The following is a 22,107-nucleotide window of genomic DNA, read 5'->3' on the forward strand; positions in this document are numbered from 1 at the left end:
AGCACTGGGTGAAAACTGAATGGCCTCAGCTAGGTAGCAGCTAGGTAGCAGAAAAGCCGGTAATTCAATTGTCAGCTTTTGCTATCTCCTTCCCAAACCCGACATGATATTAGACATGGTTACATTCAGTAAACCATTTCATATCCCTGATTTATTTATTTTTTTTTGCATATTCCTCACTAATAATGTTCCAAGTGTCTGTGTGTAAAATTTGGGCGCTGTAGCTGTTAAAATAAAGGGTTAAATCACGGGAAAACCGGTTGTGGGCTCCCGCGCAATTTTCTCCGCCAGAATGGTAAAGCCAGTGACTGAGGGCAGATATTAATAGCCTAGAGAGGGGCCATGGTTATTGGCCCCCCCCTGGCTACAAACATCTGCCCCCAGCCACCCCAGAAAAGGCTGGATCTGATGGATTTACATCGTGGGACTTGACCAACGCCGGAGAGGTATGGGATATTGTTGTTTTTTTATTTTAACTTTGTTTCAGGTGACAAGGGTCTTCAATTGGATTGAGCGTATAATAAAGATATTACAACACCATGTGCCTTTATTTCATTAAAATACATTTTTCATAATGTGTTTTTTTAACCCTTTCCTACTATTGGATTAATAATGGATAGGTGTCATAATTGACGCCTCTCCATTATTAACCTGGCTTAATGTCACCTTACAATAGCAAGGTGGCATTAACCCTTCATTAACCCATATCCCACTGCTAGAGGGGAGTGGGAAGAGAGTGGCCAAGTGCCAGAATAGGCGCATCTTCCAGATGTGTCTTTTCTGGGGTGGCTGGGGGCAGATGTTTTTAGCCGGGGGGGGGGGCAATAACCATGGACCCTCTCTAGGCTATTAATATCTGCCCTCAGTCACTGGCTTTACCACTCTGGCGGAGAAAATTGCGCGGGAGCCCACGCTAGTTTTTTCTGTGATTTAACCCTTTATTTTAACAGCTAGAGCCCCCAAATTTTGCACACAGACACTTGGAACATTATTAGTGATAGAATATGTAAAAAAAATAAATAAATAAGGGATATGAAATGGTTTACTGAATGTAACCATGTCTAACATCCTGTCGGGTTCGGTAAGGAGATAGCAAAAGCTGACAATTGAATTACCGGCTTTTCTGCTATCTAGCGCGGTATGAAATATAAATGAATATATATATAACTGTATATATGTTTTTACAAATATTTGAGGCCATGGATCCATTCTATGTCCGTTTTGCAAGCCAGCGAGATTTTCGTATGGATACCATACAGATAATTTTTGGAGAAAAAAAACAAAATCGCATCCTCGCATTCCTTTTTTATTTGAGGGAAAAAAAAAATCCAGAGTTAGTGTTAAAAAAAAAAAAAAAAAAGGTGTCAGAAATGTCAGATTTACAACAGCGTCTAAGTGGTTGACCAGCTGCGATCAGAGAGAGCTCAGGTCGCTGCAGTCGGAGACAGGAGCCAGGTTTATAGCCGCTCGACTCTGAACCGTGCAGCGGACAAGTACAGCAGATGTCAGGAAGGGGTCAATACACACGGCGCCGGCTCTGTGCCACTGTCAGATCCGCAGCGTTCTTGTATATAAAGTCTTTACTATTTGTAGATCACCGCTTGCTTTAAGTGAATAGAAATGTCCTATGTATCCTGTTATGGCTGATACCGCTCTCACAGCTGAGGTTTTGTTACAATCGTATCATCTAATTTAGAACTGGACTGAGACATTTCGCCAGCACGGATTCATTGTACCAAACTCTCAGACGTGATGAAGTTCACCCGATTATCTAATCTAAACGGATACATTGTAACAAAGCCTCAGCGTGAAGAGCAAAAGGATCTGGATTTAAGACATTCTGAGTGAACCAGGACTTGGGTCAGGACGACTTTTCAGCGTCTGAATGTAAACCGTGTAACCGTTCACAAACGGCGAGCAGAGGTCTTGAAAATGGTGAAAAATAGAAAAAGAAAATGTAGAAAAGATGAGAATCCCAGGACATCTCTGGGACAGTAATCAGTAAACTCCGCACATTAAGTGACAAAGATGGGCCACAAGCCCAAGAGAAGGCAGCTCAGATAAGTTCTGACAGGAGGGTCTAAACTATAGTGGTGGCATTATACGGCTGTACTGAGCAGTGTAGCAGTGAATAATGCACTGGGGTGACAAACACCATTAAAACAGTAACTTGGAAAACATTAAACAGCAGCACTGAGCAGTGTAACTGTGAATACAACACTAGCGTGAAACAAGCAGCAATATGAAATACACCGCAGGACTAAATAGTGTAACTGCGAATCCAGCTAGATGAGAAACACTTACTAGAAAGCAGCAGCATTAAAGGCCATGTAGCAGTATTGAGCAGTAACACTGAATTCAGCACTAATAGGAGTTAAACACGAACAGAAAGCAGTAGCATGTTGAACATGTTACAGCAGCGCTAAACAGTGTTGCTGTGCATAAAGCACTGACGCAAAATAGCTACAAGAAAGTGACATGAAAGATACCATACAGCCGTACTGAGCAGTGTAACTGTGAATCCAGTAATGAAGCAAAACGAGAAAGCAGCAGCATGACTGACATACTGCAGTATAGAGCAATGTAGCTGTGAATACAGCAATAATAGGAAACCACTTACTAGAAAGCAGAAGCATGAAGGACATTATATTGCAGTACTGAACTTTGCAGCTGTGAATCCTGCATGGTATGAAATAAATAACACTTACGGTACTAGAAAGCAACAGTATCGAAGGATATTCTAAAGCAGTACTGAGAAGTGTAGCTGTGAATCAAGCACCAATAATAGGTAAAACGCTTACTAGAGAACAGTAGCATGGAGGACATTATGCTGCAGTACTGAACAGTCTGGCAAATGTAAATTCTTATCTTTGTACAGATTTAGGGTCAGGAAATAACGCGTCAGTGAGCGCGAATAGAGGCTGGCGCAGGGTTCACGTTGGAATCATGGTGGCAGTGACTGGATACTATTGTAAGAAATGCTTAACAGGTAGTGGAACCCGCGGCTGTTAACTTGTTAAATGCTGCTGTCAATCTACGACAGTGGCATTTACAGCACGCTGGCAGGAGGTGCACCCATGACAGCTTGGGGTCTGCTGAAGACCCTCGTCGCGGTCATGACTGAAAACCTACCAAAGGCTGGCGCTCATAGGAGATTGCGATTTTCACTATGGTATTGCTGTGTACAGCAAAAGCAATCAGACTATTGGAGGTTAAAACAAAAAAGTTAAAACAAGAAGCGCAAAAATGGAAAACTGGTCAGGAAGGGGTTAATGGGGTCCGTCAAGCTTCCATCGTGTTATAGGACTTGTCTGGTATTTTAGGTCAGCAATGGAGGCTCTAAAAACAGAGGCCTCACCAGCAGCAGGTGGAGGACATCAGTAAGTCAGCGGAGGCAGAAACTGTATCTGCAGGACCTGCTATTAATCTGCAGAGGAGCTGCATACAAAAGCCAAGAGGGGAAAAAAGAAAAAAAAAAAAAAAAAAAAAAGTGGACGATAAACAGAAAATTCCCCCCCCAAAAAATAAAAAATCTCTGCACTTCTTCCTCCAATATCAAATCTTTCATTTTAGATTTGTGCAGGAGATCAGCCATAATTCTTTGTGTGACTGTACAACGACCGGCTGCAGCAGGAGCCTCTCCCCTTTGTATTTGTCCTCATTCAGACAGCAGCAACTCAGGAGCAGTTTGAGATTAGTGCTCAAGAGAAGTCCTGGCCTAATTGTGTCTAATGACCCCGTAATAACAGCGCCTGGGGTCCTAAAAGCTGCGGTCAGGACTTGCAGCCGGATGCCTGTGTTAAGGGAATATTGCAGAGGGGAGAGGCTCCTGCTGCAGCTGGAATGAGGTCTATCTCTTGACTGAGGACAAGCCGGAGATTACAACCCATTGATGTGAATTATGGCTTTGGTCAAATTGTCACACGTTGACCATACTGCTCTGTACGCTTTTTTTTCCTATATAGGAAACCAGATCAGATCCCACCAATAGACACATTTTTCACCACAGACCCTGTCCTCACCATTCCCATGTCATCTTGTGATCCAACTTTTAAGAAAATAAATAAAAAAAACAACATTGCTTTCTTCCAAAAACAGCGCCACATACATCCTCAGGTTCTGTGCGGTACTGCAGCTCAGCCATATTCACTAGCCGAGCTGCAATACCAGACACATCCTGCGGACACATGTGGCGCTCTTTCTACCTTTATGTAGCCTGAGAAACTTGTGTGGGAGATGAAGAGTTAACAGACGCCCGACTTTCCCAAAAGCAGACATACCTTTATTAGTGGGTTGTTGAGGATTAAGCATAGGATTGGTCAGACACCCGGCGCCCCTCAGGATCCACGGCCACCATATGAGCACACGGACCAACATCAGGTCCATTTACCATGTAGAGGCCTTCAAGGACTGCAGGTGAGCTCCTATTGAAATGAATGGGAGCCAGTGCACAAGAGCTCCGGATGAGGGGTGGGGTACCAGACCCCATTGACATTTTGATAACCCAGCCTTAGTACAGATCAATATTTCAGTCACCGTTAATATTGGCAAAAATGCAGAAAAAAAAAATAGCAATAAATTAATTTCTTAAAATCCAGAATTTATGAGACCTGTTTGTGCCGGAAGATCAAATATTTTGAAGTACCGGAATATTCACTTACTTGTACGGGGAAAGAACCATCAAAGGCACAAAAAGTTAAAACCAAATAGGATATCGTCGACTTGTGAAAACTCAGCATATAAATGTTATAAGACGCCTGATTAAAAAGTAATTTTCTGCAATTAAGTGGTCAGGAAAAAAATAAAATGCAATGAGGTTAGAAAGAGAATGCTAAAAAGAAATTAGATTTTATTTAAAGACTATTATTTCAGACTGACAGAAGCCGCCCCCAACTCTTCCAAACCAAAAACGGGAAAAAGTCAAAAAACAAAACAAAAAAAAGGGAGAATCTGTGTTTGCTCCCCCGCCGGACCATCTCCACACACGGGAAACACTTCAGAGTTCAACCAGACAATATACAGACGAGATTGTACGGCTCTTTTTCGAGAAGCTTTCAACACTCTCTTTTAATTTTTTTTTCCAAGTGGAGAAGGAAGAAGAGATATCAGAGGAGAGCGCTCAGTAAAACTCAACGGGTCTCTTATCCGTATTTGGCGACAAGCAAGTGCAAGAAAAAAAAAAAAAGGTTCGTCCAGGTCTCCGTCCGTTCATTCATTTCTCGCTCTTTTGCACTTCTGCGTTTGGCGCTGGAGAAGAGATCTTCAGGTTTTTCTGCAGCACGTGAGCGTCGGCCGGCTCTATCCTCTTGTAATAATTTTTCTTTGTTTCGATGATCTCAAAGCCAAATTTTCTGTAAAAATCTATGGCGGATTCATTGCTGATCTGGACATGCCTGTGGTGAAAACACGAGCGAGTTACTGCAATGTAAGTGACAGGAACAGCAAAAGTCTGTCGCTAGGTGTATAGTCATCTGATATCACAGTACTTACACCAAGTCACATCCTGCATTATACTCCAGAGCTGCACTCACTGTGTACACACATTACTGACCCCGAGTTACATCCTGTATTATATTCCAGAGCTGCACTCACTATTCTGCTGGTGCAGTCAGTGTACATACATTACATTACTGATCCTGAGTTACATCCTGTATTATACCCCAGAGCTGCACTCACTACTCTGCTGGTGCAGTCACTGTGTACATACATTACTGATCCTGAGTTACATCCTGTATTATACCCCAGAGCTGCACTCACTATTCTGCTGGTGCAGTCACTGTGTACATACATTACATTACTGATCCTCAGTTACATGCTGTATTATACTCCAGAGCTGCACTCACTATTCTGCTGGTGCAGTCACTGTGTACATACATTACATTACTGATCCTGAGTTACATCCTGTATTATACCCCAGAGCTGCACTCACTATTCTGCTGGTGCAGTCACTGTGTACATACATTATGTTACATCCAGTATTATACTCCAGAGCTGCACTCACTATTCTGCTGGTGCAGTCACTGTGTACATACATTACGTTACATCCTGTATTATACCCCAGAGCTGCACTCACTATTCTGCTGGTGCAGTCACTGTGTACATACATTACCTTACATCCTGTATTATACCCCAGAGCTGCACTCACTATTCTGCTGGTGCAGTCACTGTGTACATACATTACGTTACATCCTGTATTATACCCCAGAGCTGCACTCACTATTCTGCTGGTGCAGTCACTGTGTACATACATTACTGATCCTGAGTTACATCCTGTATTATACTCCAGAGCTGCACTCACTATTCTGCTGGTGCAGTCACTGTGTACATACATTACATTACTGATCCTGAGTTACATCCTGTATTATACTCCAGAGCTGCACTCACTATTCTGCTGGTGCAGTCACTGTGTACATACATTACATTACTGATCCTGAGTTACATCCTGTATTATACTCCAGAGCTGCACTCACTATTCTGCTGGTGCAGTCACTGTGTACATACATTACATTACTGATCCTGAGTTACCTCCTGTATTATACCCCAGAGCTGCACTCACTATTCTGCTGGTGCAGTCACTGTGTACATACATTATATTACTGATCCTGAGTTACATCCTGTATTATACTCCAGAGCTGCACTCACTATTCTGCTGGTGCAGTCACTGTGTACATACATTACTGATCCTGAGTTACATCCTGTATTATACCCCAGAGCTGCACTCATTATTCTGCTGGTGCAGTGCCCTCTCATTCACTGATCTTGCGAGCAGCGGTCAGAGTCTCCTGTGTGAATGGTGCTGTGCACTACCACTTTATTGAAAACAGCCAACATAATATTTGTGACTCGTGGGGGTCTCATTGGATGGACCCCCAGGGATCACACAATTATCACAGGTCCTGTAGATATTTATGGGACACCTCCTTAATCTGCTGACAGTAAAGTATGGCACGTACAGATAGATGTTGTCGAAGGTGCCGTCCTTTTCACAAATGTTTAATACGTGGTTCAGCATCTTTGTTCCTGAAAAAGCAGAATAATAATTTATTATTGGAGCAAACAGGATTAATTCCAGCCTCACACAAGGTAAATGTAGCGTCCGGCAGACCTGGTTTCAGCGACCTGGGCGGTGCGAGGGCTGATGCCGCGTGTCCCATGAACGTGCAGCGAGGCGACGTGGACACGCCACAAGTTTGGTTTGCACTTCATTACATAATAATAATAATGGTAGAAATAATAATAATAATAATAATGGTGTACTTATAACTAGGGTGAGTATTAGCCATTGGCAAAGGTGATCTACATGTGCTGAAGGCGGCAGCCATGATCCCCAGAAACCAACTTATAGGAAGGAGCCATACATACCTATTCCTAGCCTGCGGTACGGTGCCAGGCAGCCGAGGGTCATGATATAAAGTCTCTTCTGATTCTGGGAGTGGTCGACTCTACAACATACGGCTCCAACCGCAATGTCATTGAAGTAGGCTGCAATAGGAAAAGACAAGAACATCAGCATCTGCGGCAGCCGCACGGGACCACGACTGCAGCGGCATGGTTCATGCTGCAGCTCTGCTCCATCCATCCACTCAATGACAGTCCATGGAAGATGAGGACCCCAGCCTAGGGATCACTGGGGGGTCTCATCTGTGCTAGGCCATATCCAGCAATCCTATAGACCATGACTGGAGCGCCATTGTGCATGCATTAAAGGGTCAGACATTACCGAGTTTCGCCAGCTCCCCGACCTCCAGGACGTCTTTGTAGAACTTGTCATTGTAGCTGACTGGGAAGATGACCTGGTTCAGCCGCTTCAGTTGCTTTATGTTGTGTGGAGTCACGTCTCCCAACTCGATCCGGCTACTGGAACAAAGCAAAACATCCTTAAAAATTCACAATGCCCTCAATCCCAAAGTCTTGTAAGTCAGCAAATATACTTATACTAAGTAAACCAAGAGCCACAACTTCTAAGGCAGTACTCAAACTTTTTCAAAGCTTTGTCCTTACATCTTGGTGTCGGCCCATGCCATTGCTAGCTGGTGAGGTGCATTACCATCTACGACCTGCATCCCCTTAAACATTGCCATATGGGGGTCTCAATGCCTTCACAGCCCAATAACGGAAGATGATACGTGTTTTAGGGTTTCCCATTTCTGCACCCATTATGAACAGTAAGTGGCGCACTACCTAGTGAAATATACCAGGTGACGCATACACAGGACCTGCACAGGTTTTTGGCTTGCTGGACCTGTGTGACCTCTGTGAAGAAACTTGTGGCTCGCAGAGAAGAGCAGCGAGCAGTGGTTCTGGATTCTGTGGGCACACGTTGAGCCATGCGTTCCCTGGACGGCGGGTAAATTAATTTATGATCTGACACAGACCCCGCGGTACATTACACGGATCCCAGTAATAATCCATTGTCGTCCAGGGATTGTCAGCCGGTTCACACTCACCAGAACGCGGCGACGCTTCCATTGCTCATCGCTATAAATAGTCTCTGACCGTCCGGAGAAGGAATGCGGAGCCCTGAAACGGATCCCAGCGCAGATCGCTGCGCCAACAGCTATTTACAGCTATTGCTTGTTAAATTTAGTGTCAACCACATGGACGGTGCCGGACGCGGGGACAGAGAGGATGCAAAGAGTGATGGTGGCAACACGATGCGGAGCGCAAAATGCATCTTTTTGCATCACTTGTTCATGAGCTTTAAAACCTTCCTGCAGATTAGCCACGCTGCAGATACATAATGGTGACTGCATGTGCACAATGTGAAGTTATAACGGCCAGGATCGGAGACGGCTCTGATCTATCCCTAAACCCTGCAGAAGTCGCGGCCTCCAATGACCACGGAAAGACAAAACTGCAACACACGGTGCTGCCTGAACAGTAATGGCGACGAAAAAGAGACAGGATCCAATCCGAGGTCGGGGGATTGGTAGAAAAGGTGCAGCATATAACCTGCCCCATCAGTCTGGCGCCAAAATAGGGGCCCCCAACTATCAACTATGCACTGCAGGTGGCGATATTAGGACACTGGGCTATTGCACTACACTGACTAGTAATTGCCGACCGATAGGAGAAACCTTCCAGGGACGCTGCTGCAGTCGGGGACCAGATGTGGAGGACTTTCTAAGAGGCGCTGCCAAGTCTCAGCGCATAGTTAGAGGGGAAGGTAGACTTGGCCGCAAGAGACGCTCATATCCAGTCTGCAAATCCCAGGCCTTTCCCAGATTTTACAGGACGCGAGGGACCGAATAGCAGACGAACAAACGCTTCTCCTGGAGCCTCCGCCTGCACAGGAGGATGCAATAAAAAGGGACATCGTCGCTCAGTTCTGTCCTATTAACTATTCAGTGTCGGAACTTCAACGCACAGAGAACAGAAATCAGTGATCTTACATACAACATCGGTGAAAAGTTTGGACGGCCCGGATACTGTAATGGTCTTATTAGAATGTGCACAGAGCAGATTCAGACTGAAAGCAGCAAAACCAGGAAGGCACAAGTATGGAAACAAGGAGTAAAGAAACACATGTGAAACTATCCGATAAGAGCAGAGCAGATGAGATGGCGGTGGCTGCAGAACGCTGAGTAATGCGCTGCTGCTCTTCTTGTCAGAAGCGTCTTCTTTGCAGCAATTTTCCCATAAAGTCCTAGTTCATGCGGTCTCCTCTGGACAGCTGATGCTGAGATGTGTTTGCCGATGTCTGTGCATCACTTACGGGGGCTGTTAACTGAGACACTGCCAATTTGTGGTATCTGAGACTGGTAACTTTGATGAACTTATCCTCTGCAGCAGAGGTCATTATTGGTCTTCCTTTCCTAGGGCAATCCTCCCAAAAGCCAGCTTCATCATGGAGATTCCAATAAGAATAAAGAAAACGATAGCACAAACAGGTGTGTCTAAAAAGGTGACTATTCCTGTATGATGACACTTTGTGCATGTCTCACAAATAGGGGGAAAAACACAAAAGTCAAAGAAGCAGAGACATACAATCAGTGTTGTACAGGGTCCATGGGTTTCTGTCCAATAAACCAGAGCATACATTCCTTTTTCTTTTAGAGCATACATTCCTCTTATCTACCATATAAAAGGCATGGGCACGTCACAGTGGTCCTCGCCCCCACCCCGATCAGGAGCGCCTCTAAAAGATCTAATCTTTGGTCTGGCAAATGAGGACTCTCCAGTGTCAATTGCCAGGAGTACTTTACAAGCTTAAGGACACAGCAAATTGTTTTTCAGTGTTCGGGTTTAGTTCCTTTTGTGATTGCACCACAGCCTATGTGCCCCCAGAGCAGAGGCTCGGTAGGATCATGTGGCTTAAATGTCACCGTCGGTGTTCAACGGCATTTAAAGGGTTTGAGTTAGCGGTTAGAGCTGCTGTTAAACGCAAATGCTGGCTGTGCAACTCGGCTAGCATCTGCTCTGTGGGAGCTCAGCTCCACACGCAGTGCCCCTCATCATGATGATTTATCTGTTATGGAACTTAAAAGCGGTTTTGCAAAATATTAATCACCATTATAAATATCAGATCATTGGGGGCCGACACCCAGCAGGCCCACCCATCATCTGTTAGCAGCTCCGCTGGCAGCCAGGATATACCGTATATAATGGGAGGGTGCATCTTATAGTGCGAAGGTTTACCTGGGGGTTGTGGCAGAGGTGTGGCGATGCTGCGGTGGTGGGTGGTGCGGAGTGCACCTGAGCTGTGGACCGCCAGAGGCTTCAGGAAAATGGCCGCGCGTGCGCAGATTATCAATCTGCACGCGCGGCCTCCGGCGACCATTTTCCTGAAGCCTCCGGCGGCCCACGGCTTCAGGAAGATGGCCGCAGGGAAACCGGTGTTGCGCTCTGCTGACAGTGGACACCGGGATGCGCCGCAGCCACATTTCTGCCACCGGCATCCTGAAGAAGGGACCCTGCTCAGGTGCACTCCGCAGCATCGCCACACCTCTGCCGCCGCTTACATCCTAAGGATGGGACTCTGATGCTGCTCTGCCTCAGCGCCGACACTGGACCCGCAGCATCGCACATCGGGACTGCAGCATTGCCCCTCCTCCACGTCGCCTTCCTGAGGAAGGGACCCTGCCTTCTGTGACCCCGCTGTACCACCGTCGGCCCGAAAATAAGATAGACCCCCATCTTATAAAAATCTTTTTTATGCTATTTTTCACCCCAAAATTTGGGGTGCGTCTTATGGTCCGAAAAAATACGGTACGCAGAATCATCGTGTGCAGATGGGTAACAGACAGCAGATCGGACGTTATAGCAGGTCGCAGCAGCCTCTGGGCAGAGTCCTCTCTGGGGCATGTTCACACAGGTCAGACAAGCAGCAAATTTTCAGTCGCTGACAAACCAGATGTAAAACTTGCAACGTAGCAGATGGGATTTTTCACGCTCTCATCCACTCTGCGCAAGCCGGATTTGCTGTGATGCAAAGAACGGCTGCAGATCCCTTGACTCGAACGTGACAGCCTTATATATGCCCAAGAGGCTGTTAGGAGACTGTCAGCCGGTCCGTGCATTGCAGACTGCTGCATTAATCCGGCCTAAACGTAATGGTGGATTTGGACACACAGTGCAGATCCTCACACCCTTTGCAACGCATTGGTGAATCTTCGGGATCCCCAGAATCTCCGCCTTGCCCTGCCGAGGTCGGTTTACACCCATAGCACAGTCCGCTTTCCATACATTGCACTGTGACTAATTCTCCAACATGTACGTACAACCACTCCCACTTTACCCGGGGCCCAGGAGCTCACAGATCGGATTTCCTTGTTAAATTGTTAATAGATGTCAGCACTTGTGGGAGAAGCGATCACAGGACAAGTCACCTAGGCCATAGTCCAGGCCGGCACCGGAGTCACCTCCATCTGTTATCACGCAAACGTGCAAAGGATCAATCCTGAAAACCGCGATGGACACCACACAGTCAGGGGTGCAGACCCTCATACTTCACGGTTACAGTTTGGTTTCCCACTTATTAATGTGCATTAATCACTGCTCCATGGCACTGAGTGGCCCTAAAGTGACATTAAAAGCTCAGTTTCAGACAAGCACTGACAAGTCGTGGATCTAGGGACCTAAATTCACACTTTTCTATTGGAAGGAAAGAAATCCAGACCAGAAATTAACTTGCACAGGACTTCACACCGCCGCTGTTCATCAGCAGCATGGATACTCTGCGCTTTTGTTCCATGTGGACAAGAACCCAAGAAGTTACGGCTCAGCAGCAAACTTCATTGCTGGCGGCCTCCTAGGATTTATCTAGTACAGATCTGAAAGGACAAATGCCAGAAATGTCTGAGGAAGCAATAAAATGGATAGATTTGTGCCGAATCACCCTCGAAATGTGAGCGACACGGACGGGTGCACTTACTGATCGGTCGAACAGCTGGGACCTGCACAGATCGGTGAACCTTTATCCCCATTACAAAGTGGCACGGCAGGCAGTGTGCCCCCCAAAACAAGCACAGCTCCCGATAGCCCCGTAGAGAATGAATGAATGAATGAATGAATGAAGCACCAGTCAAACACACGCAGCGTCTCTCCCTGTAGTGATGATTAGTGCAGGTCCCGGAAGTCAGATCCATCGCCTGTTCTGCACTGAGATAACTTGTTTTTCACGTCCGCCAACTGTAGAGGTGACAGTTCTCATCCTCAGTGGTGTGAATTAAGACCAAAGTTTAGGTCACCTGAGGAAGGCTTGGAGCAATTTTAGGTAATGGATAATAGAACTCCAGCAAAGTATGAACCAGGCCGTGAGGAACATCCCAAAATTAACTTCACTGACACATCCAGCAGCTGCACCTGTTCGGGGCGTCACTTTAAAGACACATTCACACAGGTCAAATTCACAGAAAGATTCTCCTATTGAGAAAGTCTTTTGCATAATACAAAAGCAAAATTGTGTTTAAGATCTCAGAACTTCATTCATGCTCCGGAGAAAATCTGTAGAAAAAAAAACTGATTAAGACATCATGAAAATCAAGGGGGTAAATGTGCAGGAAATCCACAGAGTGAGAAAAAAACCAAAAACAACAATATTTAGTGTGGAAATTCTGCAGTGTAAATGCACCTACTGTACGGTCGTGTCCACATGGGACAAATAATATCACAAATTCACCAAAACCTTAACAAAATCCAGGTTGTAAATATTGCAAAACAAATCGTCACCCCTGCAGCTGATTCCACAGCACCTACAGTGGGGAAATAAGTATTTGACCCCTTGCTGATTTTGTACGTTTGCCCACTGACAAAGACATGAACACTCTATAATTTTAACATTGAGATTGATTTTCTGGATTTTATTTTTGATATTCTATCTCTCCGTGTTAAAATTATCCGACCCTTAAAATTATAGACTGTTCATGTCTTTGTCAGTGGGCAAACGTACAACATCAGCAAGGGGTCAAATACTTATTTCCCCCACTGCAAGTCTGACAACTCCAGCAAATGCAGAAGAGGAAAGGGAGGAGACGGGAAAACATTTGTGGATTTTTGCATAGGATTCCCGGAAACTGACATGAAACAGGATTTTATTTTTTCTTTCAGGTGAAGATGGAAATCTGAGGCAGAAACTGACAGATTATAAACCCAAACCGCACCTCAGATTCTGCACTGAAATCTCCACTGCACATACGGTCTCTAACCTGCCGTGCTCCACCACCCAGCCAATCCCGACCACCACAGTCCGCCAATGTCAACCTCCCGGCCACCACAGTCCGCTAACCGACACCTCCCTCACTGACAACCACAGTCCACTGATCTCAACCTTCCACCGATTTTCCATCTCCCATCTTGACAACCTCAGTCTGCCGGTCTCCACCTTCTGGAGCCTCCTGACAACCACAGTCCGCCGGTCCCCACCCTCTGGAGCCTCCTGACAACCTCAGTCCGCCGGTCTCCACCCTCTGGAGCCTCCTGACAACCTCAGTCCGCCGGTCCCCACCCTCTGGAGCCTCCTGACAACCTCAGTCCGCCGGTCCCCACCCTCTGGAGCCTCCTGACAACCTCAGTCCGCCGGTCTCCACCCTCTGGAGCCTCCTGACAACCTCAGTCCGCCGGTCCCCACCCTCTGGAGCCTCCTGACAACCTCAGTCCGCCGGTCCCCACCCTCTGGAGCCTCCTGACAACCTCAGTCCGCCGGTCCCCACCCTCTGGAGCCTCCTGACAACCTCAGTCCGCCGGTCCCCACCCTCTGGAGCCTCCTGACAACCTCAGTCCGCCGGTCCCCACCCTCTGGAGCCTCCTGACAACCTCAGTCCGCCGGTCCCCACCCTCTGGAGCCTCCTGACAACCTCAGTCCGCCGGTCCCCACCCTCTGGAGCCTCCTGACAACCTCAGTCCGCCGGTCCCCACCCTCTGGAGCCTCCTGACAACCTCAGTCCGCCGGTCTCCACCCTCTGGAGCCTCCTGACAACCTCAGTCCGCCGGTCCCCACCCTCTGGAGCCTCCTGACAACTTCAGTCCGCCGGTCCCCACCCTCTGGAGCCTCCTGACAACCTCAGTCCGCCGGTCTCCACCCTCTGGAGCCTCCTGACAACCTCAGTCCGCCGGTCCCCACCCTCTGGAGCCTCCTGACAACCTCAGTCCGCCGGTCTCCACCTTCTGGAGCCTCCTGACAACCTCAGTCCGCCGGTCTCCACCTTCTGGAGCCTCCTGACAACCTCAGTCCGCCGGTCTCCACCCTCTGGAGCCTCCTGACAACCTCAGTCCGCCGGTCTCCACCCTCTGGAGCCTCCTGACAACCTCAGTCCGCCGGTCTCCACCCTCTGGAGCCTCCTGACAACCTCAGTCCGCCGGTCTCCACCCTCTGGAGCCTCCTAACAACCTCAGTCCGCCGGTCTCCACCCTCTGGAGCCTCCTGACAACCTCAGTCCGCCGGTCTCCACCCTCTGGAGCCTCCTGACAACCTCAGTCCGCCGGTCTCCACCTTCTGGAGCCTCCTGACAACCTCAGTCCGCCGGTCTCCACCCTCTGGAGCCTCCTGACAACCTCAGTCCGCCGGTCTCCACCCTCTGGAGCCTCCTGACAACCTCAGTCCGCCGGTCTCCACCCTCTGGAGCCTCCTGACAACCTCAGTCCGCCGGTCCCCACCCTCTGGAGCCTCCTGACAACCTCAGTCCGCCGGTCTCCACCCTCTGGAGCCTCCTGACAACCTCAGTCCGCCGGTCTCCACCCTCTGGAGCCTCCTGACAACCTCAGTCCGCCGGTCTCCACCTTCTGGAGCCTCCTGACAACCTCAGTCCGCCGGTCTCCACCCTCTGGAGCCTCCTGACAACCTCAGTCCGCCGGTCCCCACCCTCTGGAGCCTCCTGACAACCTCAGTCCGCCGGTCTCCACCCTCTGGAGCCTCCTGACAACCTCAGTCCGCCGGTCCCCACCCTCTGGAGCCTCCTGACAACCTCAGTCCGCCGGTCTCCACCTTCTGGAGCCTCCTGACAACCTCAGTCCGCCGGTCTCCACCCTCTGGAGCCTCCTGACAACCTCAGTCCGCCGGTCCCCACCCTCTGGAGCTTCCTGACAACCACAGTCCGCCGGTCTCCACCTTCTGGAGCCTCCTGACAACCTCAGTCCGCCGGTCCCCACCCTCTGGAGCCTCCTGACAACCTCAGTCCGCCGGTCCCCACCCTCTGGAGCTTCCTGACAACCACAGTCCGCCGGTCTCCACCTTCTGGAGCCTCCTGACAACCTCAGTCCGCCGGTCCCCACCCTCTGGAGCCTCCTGACAACCTCAGTCCCCCGGATTATCAGACACCAGTAGAATACATCGCATTCATCAGAGCAGATTGTGTCCTGGGCCCCGACCCCGCAGAGCGCACACACAGCGCGGCCTCCGGTAACTACACCCCGGCCCAGCACCGGCTCGCAGGACATGACAGCTCACCCCTTCATGGTGGCAGCGTCGGCGGCTGCAGCGGCGGCGGCTCGGAGGCCCGGGCTGTACGGTGGTGAGCTCAGGGCGGAGGCTCAGTCCCGGGTGTCGCTGGTGACAGTTCTCCCCCGTCTCTGAGGTAACCTGGGGTCTCTCTCCTCCTCCCCCACCACCTGCACCACGTGACCGGCCACCCCACACTCCTCTGAATGGCGCGAAGGCTCCCAAGCCGGGGAGAACGGTGCACGCATGCGCAGAGCACGCTCCAATCACCGCGCCCGAAACCAGGAAGCAAATCCGCGGCTGCGCAGAGTCAGAACCAATCGGTAACCAAAATGGTGAAAAACGCTTTGCGCAGGCGCGTTGCGGGACAACGTGACAGCGGCGGCCATGAATAGAAAGACGCGCATGCGTAGTAAGAAAAAGCTCGTGGCAAAAGAGAAAAACCTTAGTGAGAGCACGCATGCGTAGTGTGTAGCTCGTAGTCTAGTAGCACATGAGCCATTTATCTCTTTTATTGTTTTTACATGTCAGACACTTTTTTTTTAACTTTATTTTATTATCTATTTCTTTTCTTGCTTTTTATTTTATTAACTTCTTTCTCTCCTCGTGACCCCTTATAGGGCTGTAAAGACCGTTGGGGGTCAGATAAACATTTGATAAGATTTTTTTTAGTTTTTAAAGTATTTTATGAACATAATTTTAATACAGAAGCAAACAACATGCGTGCGGTCCGCACCAAGGGGTCCGTGTATGATGACACATAAGTACTACACTATGGAAGCATCTGGGCCTGTTCACACCTGGCAGATTCTGCTGCATGACATGCTGGCTGTGTCCAGAGGAGGCGCTGTCAGTGCTTCCTATACCGCACACCTGCGATCAGGAGGGCAGACATGGTGATAAACCCTCGCCGCCTTCTGTAGTTGTGCCTGCGCCCCATCTCATTGTGGGGGTCCGACTACCAGGAACTTTCAGTGCTAATTTAATGTCGCACCCCATTGATCATATAGCGGCTGCCTCACTGCAGCACCCGGGATCTGAGATATCTCTGATCCTGTCCGTCCATCCGTAGTGGCAGAGGTATCTCAGGGATCTATTAGGATTTGAGTCCGTTCAGCTCCAATTTCTGCTGGAAACGGGTAAAAATGGCACCAAAATTTGCCCCCCAATTTCTGCTGAATGTAGAAATAGCCCATATGTGGCGGTACAGTACTGCTTAGCCACACGGCGAGACTCGGGAGGGACGGAGCGCTCCTGTCTAAGGCCTCTTTCACACGTCAGTGTCTCCGGTACGTGTACTGACAGTTTTCTCACGTACCGGAGACACTGACACACGTAGACCCATTCAAATGAATGGGTCTATTCACATGTCTCCGTGTTTTCACGGACCGTGAGTCTGTGTTGAATACACAGAGACATGTCCGTTTTTCTCCGGCAGCACGTACAGCAATACGTCCTGCACACGGAGAACAGTGTGCACTCTCCTCCGTGTGCACGTACCGCCCGCAGGAGAGACAGCGCTACAGTAAGCGCTGTCCCCCCCGCGTGTGGTGCTGAAGGCGGCATTCATCTCTTCTCCCCCGCAGGAGAGAAGAGATGAAAGATCAAGTTTCTTTTGTTAAAAATAAAGTTTGCTGGTGACCTCACGCCTCCCATCCCCAGTGCACCGCCCGGCCCCTTGCAGAGAAATACTCACCCAGCTCCCGCGATGTCTCCACTCTCAGCGCTGGCAGCTTGTCCTGTGTGAGCGGTCACGTGGTACCGCTCATTACAGTGATGAATATGCGGCTCCACCTCCCATAGGTACCACGTGACCGCTCATACAGGACAAGCTGCGGCGCTGAGAGGAAGCATCGCGGGAGCTGGGTGAGTATTTTAATGCCAGCGGGCGGGCGCACAGGGGGTGGGAGGCGGTCGGTGACCGGGAACTTTATTTTAAAAACAAAAAAAACATGATTTTTCATTCCTTCTCTCCAGCGAACGCTGCTGGGGAGAAGGAATGAATGGCGGCTTCAGCACCACACGCAGGGGGGACAGAGCTTACTGTAGCGCTGTCTCCTGCACGGTCTGTGTGGTACTCGGCACACGGGCGGCACACGGCTGCCGCACGTGTGCCACACTGATGTGCCACATGAGCTCATGGACACGGATAACTCCGGTACCGATTTTTCCGTTACCGGAATTATATGGACGTGTGAGACTGGCCTAAGCAGTACTGTTATACAGGAGGCATCCCGGAGCGCAGAATTTTCTATAACAGTGTGCGGACTCCACATACAGAGCCCCTCAAATGACCCCATTTTCGAAATTATACCCCTTTGGGAAATGTATTCACCAGTACGTTGTAGTGACCAGCATGTTGTAGTCACCAGTACGTTGTAGTGACCAGTACGTTGTAGTAACCAGTACATTGTAGTCACCAGTACGTTGTAGTCACCAGTACGTTGTAGTGACCAGCACGTTGTAGTCACCAGTACGTTGTAGTCACCACTACGTTGTAGTCACCAGTAAGTTGTAGTCTCCAGTACATTGTAGTGACCAGTACTTTGTAGTAACCAGCATGTTGTAGTCACCAGTACTTTGTAGTCACCAGTACGTTGCAGTCTCCAGTACATTGTAGTGACCAGTACGTTGTAGTGACCAGTACGTTGTAGTAACCAGTATATTGTAGTCACCAATACGTTGTAGTCACCAGTACGTTGTAGTGACCAGCACGTTGTAATCACCAGTACGTTGTAGTGACCAGTACATTGTAGTGACCAGTACGTTGTAGTCACCAGTAAGTTGTAGTCACCAGTACGTTGTAGTCACCAGTATGTTGTAGTGACCAGTACATTGTAGTAACCAGTACGTTGTAGTATCCAGTACATTGTAGTAACCAGTACATTGTAGTGACCAGTACGTTGTAGTCACCAGTAAGTTGTAGTGACGAGCACAATGTAGTCACCAGTATGTTGTAGTGACCAGTACATTGTTCCCAGCCCGTGCTTCTGGGAACATGCACTTGTAAGTTAGGCGGGCTCTCATCACTACAGAAATGCCAAACATGTGGACGCTATATGTGGTTTAGGCACACTGGGGCTCAGAAGGGAAGGGGGCATTTGGATTTGGGAGAGGAGAGTTGCTGAATTTGTTTTCGGGAGCAAGGAGCCATTTAGCTTTTTTAGAGCCTATGTGCCACCAGTAACAAGGATGCCCTCTATATTTCAGGTAACAGATAAAGGACCTGAGTGGGGACTTGCTTTTTTTGTGGATTGAGTTGAAGCTTTTGTTAAGAACATGTTACATAATGTTTTGGCTCATGTGTATCCGGCGCTCTACGCTGAGCACTTTGGGGTCTAAATCTCTGAGTGACGTGATTCAGATAAAACCCCCAAGGGATCCATTCACTATAATGAGGCAGCAGAGTTACTCTGGACTCCATATGGCCTCTGTTCAGCATTGTCCTTTTTTTCAGAAGTGCACAAAACTGTGGCCGACCACGCTTATATACACGCTTAATAAGAAGAACACTTCTGGATCACAGGTCAGACGGCGTCCACAGTGCCTCCATCCGCCTCATTATAGGGAATCTTCCGCCAGAGGTTCTCTCTGAATCACGTATTTCATAGATTTGCATGGAAACCCGGGCGTAAGTGCTCAGCGCAGGGCGCAGGATAAATGTGCACCGAGCCTTTCTGCGATCTTTGGGAGGCAGAATGGAAAAATCAACAGCAGGTGAAGCATTGGTTTTATTTATTTTGTACACTGTTCCTCGTGCGGTATAATCCAGGGAAGGGAAAAAAGAAAATGGTAGTTTCGTTTTGTGCTGCCACTGATAAGGAAATGGGGTACCACTGGGGAAATTAGTAAAAAATCTTTTGTTTCTACATGCTTCGAGCTGGTCTAGCTTCTTCATCAGGCTGGTGTCCACCCCTTCTGTGTGTGTGTCTTTATCTAGCTCCTCCCCTTTTGTGTCTTCCTCTAGCTCCTCCCTCCTCCTTTCACCTCCATAGAACTCTGCAAGCACCAACTGTCATCTCCTATATCTTTATATATAATGGACAAATTGTGAAAAAAAAACAAAACTCAAAATGTTAAAGAAAGCTTTTTTACATTTTATCACTAAAAAAAAGAAATTATACATTAAAGTTAACTTCTTGTGAACGTGTGCTGCACATATTCTGTACATGACGTGTTATGTGGGTGTACGGTGCAAGTGCAGGCACGGGGTACGGCATGGGTGTGCGGCGTGGAAGTGAGTGTACTGGGCGGGTGTATGGTGCAAGTGTACAGCGCAAGTGTACTGTGCGACTGTACGGCAAGGGTGTACAGCACAAGTGTATGGTGTGAGTGTACTGTGCAGGTGTACAGTGCAAGTGTACGGCGTGGGCGTACGGCACAGGTGTACAGCATAAGTGTATGGTGCAGGCGTATGGTGTGAGTGTACTGTGCGGGTGTATGGCACGGGTGTACAGCACAAGTGTACGGTGTAAGTGTACTGTGCAGGTGTACAGTGCAAGTGTACGGCGTGGGCGTACGGCACAGGTGTACAGCATGAGTGTATGGTGCAGGCGTATGGTGTGAGTGTACTGTGCGGGTGTATGGCACGGGTGTACAGCACAAGTGTACGGTGTAAGTGTACTGTGCAGGTGTACAGTGCAAGTGTACGGCGTGGGCGTATGGCACAGGTGTACAGCATGAGTGTATGGTGCAGGCATATGGTGTGAGTGTACTGTGCGGGTGTATGGCACGGGTGTACAATGCGAGTGTACGATGAGGGTGTACGGCACGGGTGTCGGGCGTGAGTGTACTGTTCGGGTGTACAGTGCAAGTGTATATGGCACAGGTGTACGGCACAGGTGTACAGCATGAGTGTATGGTGCGGGTGTATGGTGTGAGTACTGTGCGAGTGCACGGAGTGAATGTACGGCGCTGGTGTATGGCGTGAAAGTACGGTGCGGGTGTATGGCGTGAGTGTAAGACGTGAGCGTCCAGTGCGAGAGTATGTTGCAGATGTACGGCGTGAGTGTACGATGCTAGAATATGGCAAGGATGCACGGTGCGAGAGTACGGCATGGTTGCACGGCGTGAGTGTTCGGTGCGAGAGTACGGCATGGGTGTACAGCGTGGGTATAAAGTGTGGGCATACGGCACGGGTGTACGGCAATGTTGCTATCGATCTCTGACAGCAGGTTTTTTGAGGAGGGAGCGTGCTGTGGGACCGTTCCTTCGCTCAGGCCCCTCTGGCGACACGGTTGTGGCACACCAATGGATGGCCATGGTCGCCGTGGATCTACTGAAAGCCCCCATCTTGGTACACAATGGTGGGCTTCATCAGAGTCCAGCGTTTCCTCTATTTCTGTACAGAAATACTTCTCTATCGCAGTAAGAAGATCGGCCGCGGGTTCTGGGTCCTGAAAACAGTAAAAATAAAAAATAATAGTGAACTATTAAGGGGCAGAATGGGAGCCGTGGCCCATAGAAACCACAGCTCTGAGCGGGGCCGGCTATTAGGGGCATCAGAAATGTCTGGACTATAAGGTTTGTTTCAGGCATCAGTGATTTTTTTAAATTGAAGAAACCTGTTCAGATTATTTTGACTGTAATGATCATCATACAGTGACGACGGCTGAAGTCTGACATCAGGATGATGGCGGCAGAGGGCAGACTCAGGTCACTTATAATAAGGATTTATTATGGTTTTACAATGTGTCTGTAAAAAAATGATCACCGTCTTTGATTTTTTGATAAACTGTCCAGAGAAAAACAAAAAGCCAGGATGGCAACCCTGGGGGGCTACTTCCGGTGTGTGCACCCAGTCAGAGCGCATGTGTATGTGACGTCACGCATCGCTCCTCCATGGACTGGCAGGTGACCCTCATCCAAGATGGCGGGCGCTGATTCCGGGCTTCCTTCGCGATGTTACGTGAGGGAGGAGTGGTCAGCTGATCAATGACGGCCGGGAGCTGCCGCTGCTGCAGTGCGAGGAGAGGAGCCGTCATTATTACTGCCGGCTGGGCCTGAGACGCGGAGCAGCGGGACCGAGTAGCGGCAGGTGAGCGGCGTCACCGGAGGGGTCTGCATCACTGCCCGAGAGGAGGAGGAGGAGGAGGAGGAGGAGGAGGAGGAGGAGGAGGGCGGCGCCATCGTTACCGGAGACTCCGCGCATCACCTGCCCCCCTCCCCCATACCGGCCATTATATTGTTATATTATCATTATTACATCGCACCGTCCATTATATTATTATTAT

General features: G+C 48.9%; 2 protein-coding genes across 3 annotated transcripts in view; one reads left to right on the forward strand and one right to left on the reverse strand.

Moving 5' to 3' along the window:
- Positions 1-4,829: 4,829 nt before the first annotated feature.
- NAA50 (N-alpha-acetyltransferase 50, NatE catalytic subunit) lies at positions 4,830-16,182 on the reverse strand. 2 transcript variants are annotated; one of them, XM_077293683.1, is made up of 5 exons: positions 15,884-16,182; positions 7,721-7,857; positions 7,363-7,482; positions 6,954-7,020; positions 4,830-5,393 (listed from the first exon to the last, which is right to left on the reverse strand). In XM_077293683.1, the coding sequence occupies exons 1-5, from the start codon at positions 15,889-15,891 to the stop codon at positions 5,213-5,215; spliced, it is 513 nt and encodes a 170-aa protein (XP_077149798.1). In that variant the 5' UTR covers positions 15,892-16,182; the 3' UTR covers positions 4,830-5,212. The 2 variants fall into 2 exon arrangements, with proteins under 2 accessions (XP_077149798.1, XP_077149799.1); XM_077293684.1 differs by having other exon boundaries at positions 7,721-7,854; positions 15,884-16,027.
- A 5,591-nt stretch (positions 16,183-21,773) lies between these two features.
- ATP6V1A (ATPase H+ transporting V1 subunit A) overlaps positions 21,774-22,107 on the forward strand; it is a 36,971-nt gene continuing 36,637 nt past the window's right edge. Inside the window, exon 1 of the mRNA XM_077293686.1 lies at positions 21,774-21,911. The gene's annotated coding sequence lies outside the window, so the exon portion shown is untranslated. The remainder of the gene's footprint in view (positions 21,912-22,107) is intronic.

This window comes from Ranitomeya variabilis, chromosome 3 (genome assembly GCF_051348905.1).
Source record: "Ranitomeya variabilis isolate aRanVar5 chromosome 3, aRanVar5.hap1, whole genome shotgun sequence".
Lineage (NCBI taxonomy): Eukaryota > Metazoa > Chordata > Amphibia > Anura > Dendrobatidae > Ranitomeya > Ranitomeya variabilis.

Excerpts from the sequence above, each read along its gene's own strand:
- NAA50 (XM_077293683.1), bottom strand. Across the intron at positions 7,483-7,720 it reads CGGGGAGCTGGCGAAACTCG|CCTACTTCAATGACATTGCG; the intron begins GTAATGTCTGAC and ends TTCCTATTGCAG. Across the intron at positions 5,394-6,953 it reads ACCTTCGACAACATCTATCT|GCATGTCCAGATCAGCAATG; the intron begins GTACGTGCCATA and ends TTTTCACCACAG.